The sequence below is a fragment of the Siniperca chuatsi genome, linkage group LG3 (genome assembly GCF_020085105.1).
Source record: "Siniperca chuatsi isolate FFG_IHB_CAS linkage group LG3, ASM2008510v1, whole genome shotgun sequence".
Classification (NCBI taxonomy): Eukaryota; Metazoa; Chordata; class Actinopteri; order Centrarchiformes; family Sinipercidae; genus Siniperca; species Siniperca chuatsi.
In genome coordinates this window covers 20,859,989-20,872,758 of record NC_058044.1, presented here as the reverse complement: position 1 = coordinate 20,872,758, position 12,770 = coordinate 20,859,989, and the positions used below count along the sequence as shown (strand labels likewise).

General features: G+C 38.6%; 1 protein-coding gene across 5 annotated transcripts in view; it reads right to left on the bottom strand.

The window, feature by feature from the left end:
* prkcaa (protein kinase C, alpha, a) overlaps window positions 1-12,770 on the bottom strand; it is a 156,078-nt gene that overhangs the window by 24,569 nt on the left and 118,739 nt on the right. For all 5 annotated transcript variants that reach the window (XM_044190213.1, XM_044190212.1, XM_044190214.1 and 2 more), the window contains one exon: window positions 702-782. In XM_044190213.1, coding sequence (XP_044046148.1) covers window positions 702-782 — 81 coding nt within the window. The remainder of the gene's footprint in view (window positions 1-701; window positions 783-12,770) is intronic.

The following is a 12,770-nucleotide window of genomic DNA, read 5'->3' as shown; positions in this document are numbered from 1 at the left end:
TAAACAGACGTTGATATGTATAATGATGTTTAAATACCCCTTTAATCCCATTGCAGTTCCGTTCCAAAAACAGAACTAACTAGAATTTTAGGGTCCATAAAACCTCTAAAATACAAAAACGGGTTGTTTGACTGCTTTACTTAATCTCGCTGTGTGCAAATAGGAAAGTGTAAGTGCGTATTAACCCACGTTAAGTTTTTTTCTGGATTTTCAACAGTTTTGTTTTACTTCTAAAGCTGCCACACTCATTCCCACTTACATCCTCTGTCTTGCTACACTACTCATATCTAGATTACACACACACACACACACACACACACACACACACACACAAAACTCATTGGTCAAACCTTGGTCAAAAGTAAACTCAGCTGACCACATTACAAGAGGGTGAAAGGTTACCCCAAATAGGATATGCCCTATGATTGGAGGGGAGATGGAGGTTGTGTGTGTTCATGTGTCATTGTATATTATTAGTGCTGGTGGGAAGGTCTTTAGGAAGCACCACCTGAGTACATTTAGGCCGAACTTGAATGTGGGAATAATTTGGCTGTGAGCAGTCTGTGAGCAACCGTGCGGCTGTGTAATGTTGTATAAAGTTGTATAATCTGTAGCAGGCAATTACATAAGAAGTACAATTGTGTGTGTGTGTGTGTGTGTGTGTGTGTGTGCGCGCGTGTGTGTGTGTACACACTACTCACCTGTCCTGCAAGCATTTCGTAGAGCAGAACGCCATATGCCCACCAGTCTACAGAGCCTCCATATGGCTGATATGCAATGATCTGTGGCAGAAGGAAGAGAAAAGTTCAGAAGTTCAGTCTAACTCAAACTACTAATTCTGCATTTGAAAACAGGGCATCATAAGCTGCAGAAAAACTAGAGGATTATTTGGCGAACTGATTTGCCATTCTGATAATCAGATTTGGAAAACCCGACTGTAAATTTGTTGAGTATGTAGTCTGATCTTGTTTCAATCATGTCAAAGATGTTTGAAATTCATCACATGACACTGCAGTAAAGTACTGCAATGTCATGTGTCAGTCAGTGTGCATGATACAATGCATATTTAAAATTTACAGTACTTAGACCTGCCTTATACTGTGTCCCCAACATTTTCTTCTTTCAGCTCAGGACCCATACTGAGGCATTTTCAACATATTGTGACATCCACATTCACTCACACAGAGTGTGATCCACTTTTTCAATACTTAAAAAAAAGCAAAGTATGTTACCGCTTTCATATCGGTACATAAAGCACATCTTCATGATAAACTGACTCAAAAATGCAGACATTTTCCAACTCACTGAACTAGATCACGACATACATGCAATCACTTCGGACCTGTACATTAAATATGCAGCTAGTCACAGATTCTATAAATATATCAGTACATTGTTTATCACTTATCCTATATTCTATTACCTCTGTCTGCACTGAAAGTACATATCATTAGATTGCAAAGATGTAGCACATTATTCACTCACAATGTATACACTCCTTCTGTGTAATGTAAGTCTTATTAAATCCAACACACAACAAATCTCCCATATATTATAACCTTCATTTTGATGTTCAGATCACATATGTGAACATGAAGAGGTGAAGCTTAATACATAGTGCATACATATAAATCTTCTTCTGTAAATCTATGGCAGGACAATTTCAGAAAGCCTCTGCAATATACTCTATGCTCCTTTTCCCAACATGGTTCCATATCTTCATGCTTGTCTCATTTTTATGTAAATTTAAATGACTGTGATATCGTTCATCAGTTCTGAATGATAAAATTACTCAATGCAACATCAAAAGTTGTTCACAAATTGTGCTTTCCGAGATGTCCTTGTTAAGTTGCCGACTGGTAAAGAATTTTTTCATAAAAAACTTTAAGCCAACTGTGCCTCAAAATGCTACAGACACATCTTGAAAATCCTATTTCATGCGTTGAAAACTCACAGAACATGCTTGCTCTCCTCTCCATACTGTGATTTGACTTAGACAAAGAATACATATAAAGCAAGGGTGTGACCAGAGCTGTGACTAGACAAAGATGCTGGGTGAATCACATTTTAAATCACCTGCGACAATAACTTCTGCCATGGTTCAGCAAAGAAGAGAGGAAGCTAGCAATTTCTGACAAGAAGCGAGCATTTGGTGCGTTTGGAAGGGAGTAGATAACAAAACACAGAAGAGAGTCACTGTATATCATTTAACAATATATGAGAACCTCAGAGCTACAAAAACAGTTCTCACATCATGATGATGCTGCAGTTAAAGCTAAAAAACACAGTTCATACTTTTTCACACAAAAACAAGATAGGAGTAAACAACAGTAAAGCCATTGTGAATAAAATTCTTACTGGCAAGTGTTTGCACATTTGGAAGGGCTATCTTGACATTCACATTTTGTTTTGTCCTTTTGTCCAAATGTTCCGAAGACTGACTGTTCCTGAGCTGGTGATTCATTGAGATGGTCATGTTTCATTTCTGAGTGGTTTGATTATTGATCTGGGTTATATGGTTTTAGCATATGAATAAGTCATATCCAAATCCTGTCTCTCAACAACCTTTTGAGCCTGCTGATAAAGTTTAGCTACAATTGCAAAAATAAATAAATAAAAGTATCTCATGTCTAATGAGGAAGGTCTATTACAAGGTGAGACAAAGTCATCCAAACCTCCTTAATGTCATTACTCACAACAAAGTCTTCACTTTTAGTGATAGTAGGGACAATTTTATAGCAGGTACATCTTTTATATCCAAATGCAATGACACAGAGAGAAACAAAAAAGAGATAAAGACAAGTGAAGAAAAAAAAGAACGTATATTCACTGGATATCTTAGGACAACTGTTTCAACTGTGACATTTTCTCTGGTGAAAGAAAGATTTCTCAACTCAAACCACTCAGAAGACCCAAATATTTACATTGCACACCAACTTACACATTCAGCCATTTCTCTGAACCCTCTTCCGCCAAATAACAGCAGTTGGTGCAGCCATGTGCATGTGCAAATATATATATATATATATATATATATAAGCATACATGTTAAGACCACATATTTATGCACATGTGCACACACACACACACACAGGACAATATGGTGTCCCACACACATAAACAACTTCAGGTGTGTAACAACTGTTCTGTCAAAGGGTACACTGCTCTATGACCTTTGCTGAGTAACATCTGACTTCTGCTGCACACATGCTGCCCTGGGACACTCCTGCAGCTTAGTAACATACACTCATGCTTGGAAAACATACTGTATATGAATAAACAAGAACTCACATGCAGATACACACAGACATATAAAGCATACACACCAATGTGCCTAGTTACGTGAAAGCAGATCTGTCCTGTATCACTCTATAACCTTCGCTGCGTAACACCTGACCTCTGCCTTGCCCATGGGAGCCCACATACACACACAAACACACACAGGCGGCCGAACACACCTCCAGCTCTGCACTCCACTGTCATGATGCTGTCCTGAGGGTTGATGGGAACCGGCTGGACACGCAGACCATCCACGTGTTTACCCTCATAAACAAAGGCAAGCATGTGCGCAAACTTGCATTCACATACACTAATGTGTCTTTGAATTTCACTATAACTGTGAGAGTCTATATAACCTTATATACTACCTACTACTGTCTAGTGCATGTCTAGTATGTAACAATATTCACTGTGTAAAAATAATGACATATGTAACATCACTGTAGTCACAAATTCATCAATTCATCTATCATCTTCAAAATGATACCAGGGTATTTCATTCATACTCTAAGCTAAATGAATATCTACAGTACTACTGAACTTGCTAGCAGAACAGTGATTAATTTGTTAGCATTCAATAACAGCTCTCATGTGGTATTGAAAGTGCTTATGTCAAAGACTCATGCAGCTGTGGTAACAAAATATCATCTCCCTCTATGTATAAGTATATAAGCATGGTGAATTGCTGAAATGCCAGAACTTGTTTTTTGTAATACAGACAGGCATGACTGTAAATGTGCACTAAATGCTCAACTAATGCTTACAAATCAGTGTGGCGGGGTGTTTATTTTTGGAAATAACATTTTGGTATGAAACATTTGGAAAGGTGTCACAGCTCTACAGAACACAAAGATGAGAGTTGTTTTACTTGTCCTGCTTGGCTGCTGCCTGTCTGAGGCAAACACCCTGGGACAGAGGTTCACTGCTATCACATATACTCAGGATGAGCCTGCTGAGGCAGATAGCTTCACTCTGCTCAGAGAGATGATGATGGCTGTTTTGGATGAACATAGAAATGAGCTGCGACACACCAAAGAATAACTGGTACAACTTCAAAAAGTACAGGGTATGTGCGGGAAGAGGTAGCATGGTTGAAGTATGCAGCATCTTCTGTATCCTCCTTTGATTCTCCAAATCTTCTTTTCTTTCTTTTTTTTTATCTCAGACTTAAATATAGTATTATTACTTTATGTTTCACGTTCTTTCATACTGCATGACATTATCTGTGTAATTTACTGTGTAGAACAGACATCCGTGCAGACATTTGCTGACAGCCTGATGGAGGAACTATGGAAACAGGTGGAAGCACTGAAGAAAGGCCATACAGGTAGAATGAAAATGAAACCATAAATATATTATTTGTTTTTATATTGACATTGCATTATTTCCATTATGTAAAAAAGACCACAAGGCCAGGTTGAGAGTCAGTGAGATGCAGGAAGAGGAGCAGAGAAGGCAGGTGCAGCAAGTCATGCGGCAGTACACATGTACGGTAACTTTATCCCACATGAAACATAAGCTGAGGTCCTTTTTTAAAATACTTATAATCAAAATGAAAGCACTTGACAAAATAAAAGAAGCAGGACAATATTTCCATTTTTGAAATATAGCCAATAAAGTTGACTCCCTACTCTTTTTCTTCCACAAAGGCTGCAACCTTTATATGTACAGGAGTTAAAAATTCTAAATGCTATCTAATCTATTTTTACTTGTTTTTAATTGTTTACGCTAATCATCTTTATTTCATCTTCACTGAGCAGAACTGGAGGCCAGACTGAATGCCAGTGATTTGGAGGGTCAAAGCAAGTGAGTGGAACAACTGCAGAGGGAAAGTAAAGGTAATACAACAAACAAGTCAATTATTAATAACCAGCATAGTAGATTTCCTCCTCATCTCAGCTCATCTGATGTCACCTCATGATTTATCTTTGACTGAATGGCTGAAGTCATGCAGTATTTATTCCCTCATTTTTAACAAATAGAGTTGAACGCCCGACTGACAGAACTCGGAAATAAGCTTGGAGACGTGGGCGCAGACGTGAAGGCACTGCAGGCTGCTGATCAAGGTAAATGAACTACATTCATACTGCATGATTATGTGCATCAATATAAGTACAATATGTTAGAAGGAAGGTAGAAGGACAATTTTTGGTCTTTGCTTTTCAAAAAAGAATGTGAGATGTGAGAGGAATCATCTGTGGGACTAAATATTTTTTATTCCTCCATGTAATGACCAGATCTGGAAGCCAGACTGAATGCCACTGATGTCCAGGCAGAGACGCAAAGAACCCTGGTCGGCACAATTACAGGTGGAAATTAAAGGTACATAAACCCCTGTAGAGATTTTTGTATTAGTGAGATCACACTGAGAGAAAGAAATAAACGGGTCAGATCCTTGTTAAAATATTTACAATAAAAATGTGAGCACTTGATGCAACAATGAATATATACAAAGGAATATATTTCCTTTTTTCAGGTTAAACTAAGTAAACTCCCTACACTATTCCTCACATGCTGCTACATGTACCTGCATATGCATGCTATATATCGTTCCATTCTTAATTTGTTTTGTTTTCTTGTTTGTTTATTCTATCATTCTAATCTTTCTCCCTCCTCATTGAGAAGAACTGGAGGCCAGACTGAATGCCAGTGATTTGGAGGGCCAAAACACACGAGTGGAGCAACAGAAGGAAAGTAAAGGTAATACAACAAACAAGTCAATTATTAATGCCGAGTAAAGTAGATCTCTTCTCATCTAATTTCACTTCATGATTTATATTTGACTGAATGGTGAATCATGCAGTATTAATTTGCCTTTTTTTTTCTTTTTCTTTTTTACAAATAGAGCTGAACATCAGACTGACAGAGCTGGGGAATAAGTTTGGAGATGTGGACACAGATGTGAAGGCACTGCAGACTGCTGATCAAGGTAAATATTTCAATTTTATTCATCAATGTAATGACCAGAGCTGGAGGCCAAACTGAATGCTACTGATGTCCAGGCAGAAATGCAAAGACCCCTGGTGGCACACTTAGAAGTAGAAATTAAAGGTACATTAACACATGTAGAGATTATTGTACTGGTGCACTCACATTGTAAGTAAATACATGTAAATACTAAGTGAGCTGTCAGAAACCAAAAGACTCAAGACTTGAAATCTGTTGAAACTGTTGAAATCAAGATTTTAACTGTCAGAGTTCGAGTCCAGACTAGAGTCCAGTGAAAGTCTAGAGAAGGAGTTGGCTGGAAACACAGAAACAGAGGTGGAAGCGCTGAAGACTGTCGATCAAGGTAAAGCGACAAGGCTATCAATATGCCATATGTGGTATTAGATATTTATATGTAGATTATGTGCAGGGTTACCCACTGGGGCCCCTGATGGAAATTTTTATGAATTTTCCATGACCTTTTCATGATTAAGTTACAGCATTTTCACCCCTTCCTGGTTTGTTAATGTTGTTTGTCTCAAAAGGGATTAACAGACCAGTTTCTACTCTAGTTGGGCTGAAACTATACTATGTAATCTAACTAAAATGGAAGGAGTCTCTGTATGTATGTACCGTATGTATGTCTGTCCTTCGATTTTCTCGACTTTCCCATAAATAGCCTTCCAAACAGGCAAGTTTTGAACGGGCACTGAACTAGTGCAATAAATGAATGAAAGAATGATGAAAATCCCCTGATATTCCCTAACTTCCTCAAATAATGAAATTCCACGATTATCCCAACATGTATTAATTGGTTTTATTGGCTTTAAAAGTTTATAGTAATATCTGTCAAATTTGCTCATATTTATGTTCCCTGTATATGCGTATACATTAATGTAGTTTTGTAGTAACGTTTTAAATATTTTGTTTATGCTGTTGCTCAGTATAATTTGTAAAAATATTTTTCTCCTTTAATTTATTCAAGTCATTATTTAGATTTGATGTCATGCATCTCACCAGAGAGAAATTTTATTGCATTTAATGCATTTTATTATAGAGAGGAGTTGAGGAATAAGGTTGACCAAACAGCTGCAGCGGTGGAAGTGTTGAAGACAGCAAAGACTGAAGGTTAATAAGTTAATACAACATAAGAGGGATGCAGTTTGGGATGCAGTTTGACTGAAGTATTAAAAATGAACTATAGAGATGTAACTTTAGTAGTGCAAATTGAATTTATTACTTGCAGACAATCGCTTAAATAACATATAGAAATAGATCATTTGTTTCTGTATAAATTGTATTACAAATGACACTACATTACGCTCTTTTCCAGATTTCAGTTGCACTTATGTATTTAACTGTAATCCATCGTGTATCAATATAGATTGAAAATTCCATCCATCCATCCATTTTCTACCGCTTAGTCCCGTTAGGGGTCGTGGGTGACTGGAGCCTATCCCAGTGACTTTGGGCCTTAGGCAGGGTACACCCTGGACAGTGGCCAACTCGTCGCAGGGCTAACACAGACACAGACAAGGACAGACAACCATTCACTCTCACATTCATTCAATACGGGCAATTTTAGAGTTATCAATTAACCTACACATGCATGTCTTTGGACGGTGGGAGGAAGCCGGAGAACCCGGAGAGAACCCACGGTAACACGGGGAGGACATGCAGACTCCACCCAGAGAGATTGTGTGATGTTGGTCTGGTCCGGGAATCGAACCCACGATCTCCTTATTGGGAGGCAGGAGCTTTAGCCGCTCTGCCACCGTGCACCCCAGATTGAAAATTAACTCACATTAATGCATTCAAAGCTTTCTAATGTATTTGCACTAACATTGTAACTTTAATGATTATCTCGGCTGAATCTCAAAAAATACAGTACATTCTGTGGGGCTTGCATCATAAACCCAAACAAATATCCAATAAAGTGTGTCATCAGTGCTTTGCTTGACCCTTACAAAACCTGAAAGTCATGACAATTGTGCAGATCTACTGTGCAGATCTGTTCAACATACAGCAAATGTATTGTTCCATCAGTAACTATGTATAGGCTCCTTGAGATCATATCAACATGAAACAGAATAAGTATGAAACTATAACCCAGAGTGACAGCACAATGTGAAAGTGATGAACACATACTGTACATGAGAAAATGCTTTTAAGGCTCCACATCCAGATGTCTTTGCATGAAAGCGGACATGGTGCCTCAAGAAGGTGAGAAGTGCTAAGCCTTAATCCTCGGCTTTCCTTAGCTCTCTGGTAAGAAGGCAGGAAGATGCAGTAAGGAAAAGCCCCCTTCCCTTATCTTGCTTCGATGTTTTTAATTAGTTTGAGGGTCAAAGACTCCATGGTGAGGGAAACCTCTGGGTGAAATCCCTTAGCTCGCCTGCTCAAATCCTGCTTCCTGCAGGAATCATGCTGACCTTCAACCTGACCTGACAGCTGCCAATGAATTCAGTTACGCACTCTTAATATTCGTTTTCACATGAGATTTGCACTGCTGCTGTTGAAATATTTCAATATGTATGAGAAGAGATAATTTCTTATCCTTGTAAACTGAAAGCAGAACAGTCTTACTAGGGAAAACAAATATACTTACCCGCTCTGGATCTCTCTACTCACTTCCAAACAAAAATAGTACAGATCTGATACAATACAACACAAATTGCTAAAACAACAACTTTGAGCAGTTCAGACAATCCACATCTTTAATGAGGAGAGTCTAGTTGTTTAATACACTACTGATTTGCAAAGAAGAAATAGCTTTACCATGACAGGGTGAACTAGGCTGATGCTAGACAGCGCGTCATCGAAGATCTAATGTGGCATATTTTTTGGCGCTGTGTTACTGAGAATTGACCTCACAGTCTCTCTTGAAAAACCATGTGCAATAAGGGATTTAAGCATGGAAAGCATGTAGACACATCAGGTCAATGTAGCAAGGAGATCTGCAGCCTCATGTCGGTTTGTGTCATGGGAATGAAAAAAGAGGGGAAGAGCGATAGAAAGGGCAGAGAGAAAAAGAGATATAGACAGGGGAGGAAGTATCTGAGGAAGAGAGTCGAATGGCGTGAAAAACAAAGGGATAAGACACATTTTCCTTTCTGATGCTTTCAGAGACTTTTATGTTAAATGCTTTTAATTTTACTTTTAGAATAATTTTTAAATAATAATTTGACTTTTCACTAGATTTAGCGACTTTTCAGACCCTCTTAGCGACTTTATTTCTAAAAAGCGACTAGCAACAATTTTTTTTAACTTGTAAATACACTGTCCCCGTAGTGAGTTTGTGATTATTTGGCCAAAGATTTCTCTATCGACGTTTTATAAGCTGTATGCAAAGGATTGCGTGATGACTCATGCAAATGAGTGTATGGTGTCATCTGGCGACTTTTAGCTACTTTTGGAGCTAGTGCTAGCTACATTATTTGGAAAAAAGTTGGCAACACTGGCTGGTCAATTGGTCAGTTGGGCGGTCCACCACTGTGGCCCAGAATGAAATATCAAATAGCTGTTGGATGGATTCCATGAAATTTTAGCGAAACATTTAGGGTCCCTAGTGGATATTGATTCCCTTATTCCTATCTAGTGCAAACTACAGGTCAAAGTTTTTTTCAGTGAAATATCTTGCAGTCTACCGAAATGGATTGTCACAAAATGAACCCTAACCCAAATGTTAGCATACTGACATGCTAAACAAAGATGGTGAACATGGCCAGCATTACCTGCTAAACATCAACATTTTTATTGTAAGCATGCTGACATTAGCATTTAGCTGCCTAAGTACAGCCTAACAGAGGCGCTAGCATGGCTGTAGACTCCTAGCCTTGTAACAAAATAGCAACACAAATTCATTTGTCATGGTCATTAAAGCTAGCAGAGAACAGATCAAGACAGCGAGACAGAAAAAAACTTCTTCATTTTCCCAAAATTAAACATTTCTATAGATTTCAGAAATTAAATTTAGTCATGTATTATTTACTACTGTATTATCATGTTATTGTTTCACTCTCACAAGCAGTTTTTCTCTCAGCCATCACTGCTTGCTGTGGACAGAGTAACGAACGAAAGAGAGAGAGAGAGAGAGAGAGAGAGAGACTTAAAAGTCAGTGGAGGGTTTGGATTAAGAGTCAGTGAGAGTGAGGCAAAAAGAAAGAGAAAAGGAAAGAAAATAAGGCAGAAAGGACAATTAGAGTTCAACAAAAAGCGACTGTTTAGATCAGTTTCAGGCCATCCTGCAGAGCGCTGCGCAAATGTGACGCTGCTCTGACTCGCTGCCCTTGCCACCCATCGCCTGTCTGCAACAACACCAGCGGACATTTACAGTTTCAGGCACGGTGACCTTCGTGCTCTGACCCAGCATGTGGAGTCTAGATCTTCAGCTTTCCACTTATTTATTATGTACAGAGATGTGTGTTTGCTTTGCTGTTTGCAAAGCCTGATAAATACATAAAGTGCTCTCTCCTTCTGCCAGGTTGCGAATGATGGAAATAGACAAGCGTGACCTGTGCCTGACATGCTCTGCTCTCATCCTGTTTTATTTTTTACTTTATTGTATGAAAGCCTCTGGCAAGTAGAGCTCCGCTGATTCACTGCTGTACATACATACTGTATGTGTGTGTGTGTGTGTGTGTGTGTGTGTGTGTGTGTGTGTATATGTGTGGGAAGTGAAAAAGATTTTCTTTGTGTACATTAATCTTTATATGCATGTAATTCTGAATATATTTGCTCTATAATATCTTTGTTGAGTCAAAATGTGTTTTATGTGCTTGCCTGAGTATCTGTGTGTCTGTGTTTATTTGTGTACCTGTGCTTGTGGCTTGAACAGTCTGTCAGTGGGTTTGTGTGTGTGCATGTGCATGGGCATTGCTGCAGACATTTCTCTCCCATTAGGCCTAATGCTACATGACAGTTGTGGATCAGACTGCTAGCTATTCAAGGCTACTCTCCTCACTAAACACACACACAGACATACACAAAGGCACACAAGTACCAACCTTTGCTCCTATAAACCTCGTCCTCCATACAGACACAGATAAAAAAGTCAGTGTGGTTGAACACTACAGCGCACAACACCTCCCTCATGACCAACACTGTTACAGGGTGCTACGTGAAGATCTGCCTCGTTGTTGTTTTCGGATCCCTTTGAGGAATGTGTGTGCTGTGGAGCAGATACAGTGTGCATCAGGCCATGCTTTAGTGGTCTGTTTTTGAAAGCATTTCTCAGTACTGTATGAGCCTGCTGTGGTTGGTTTCATTTACTGATGATATTACTGTAATGAGCAGCCTTGGGGTTTACGTGAGCATCCTACACTGCAAGTAGCACAGAAGATGAACAGCACCTTTTTGCAAGATGAATTGTGCAACTTGAAGGGGTAACCCTGCAATTTAGTATTGCACTTCCATAAAGCTTGGGAGGCTTATGAGAAACAGATTAAAAAAGAATGGTATAAATTTGAAGCAGCAAAAGTAGAGATATCATGACTTTTAGTCCCATATGAGTCATGCCCTCAAAACCCTTGGATTTCCTGAACTATAATGCAACTTGATAGCATCTTTCATTAGATTCTCCTTGCCTGGTAAACACCCATGTCTTTCAAACTCCAACTTCAGTTTGTAACGCTGGCTCTCTGTTATATATTTAACTGTAAGTCTCAAGCCGAATACGAGATAATCCTGTTTTTTGAACTTTGGAAAGCTCCCTAAAGAGCTACAGAAGATATTATACAACTGTTTTCACAGGTTGATAGTATTTCTCATGACGAGCAAACTAAACCTCATGTGAAAATGGGTGGAGTGCCCCTTACAGGAGGAAAATCAAGCTTAATAAAGCTGTTCTGCAACAATGTTGTTCATACGGTTGCACAGATTCGGAAAATGACATCCAGGTGTTATCAAGCTGTCAAACCTGAGGCTGTTCGGCTATAGCAATACACAGGTGACTGTGTTTAGGATACTGTTACGATCTCTGGTTCAGATGAGACACTATATATTGAAATTACAATTATTTATTATTATTTATTTGGGTTTGGAAAGTTAAGAAAATGTCAGTTTTTTGTTTGCGTTCTGTTGAGTTTATCTTGAATTGAGGTAAATGTCCTTGTTCATGGCAACTGGGTAATTGTCCTGAGTAGATATGTGGGTAAGTGTCCACATATCTACACAGATCTGACCACAACAAACTAAAGGTAGAGTAAATAATAAACACCATATATTTCTATATAGGCCAATATATAATATATAATTACAGATGCCAATACACAACTGAACTACAGCAGCATATGACAGATTATCAATGACACAAAATATTTATTTGCATGCATCATGTATCTATTACCAGTACCGTACTGACATAAGCTAATGATGTAAATTAAAAATAACCCAAAAAGGGAAAATACATTGTAGTGCATTCACATGGAGTATTGTGTATAAACTAATTGCATCATCCAAAGAGTTTTTAATAGCTGCCATCTTGTTTGCAGGATACTTGCGTGTTCATGCTCTCTGCATATCTGTCTCATTTGTTGTTTCCTTCTCACTTTCTCTTTTTCACC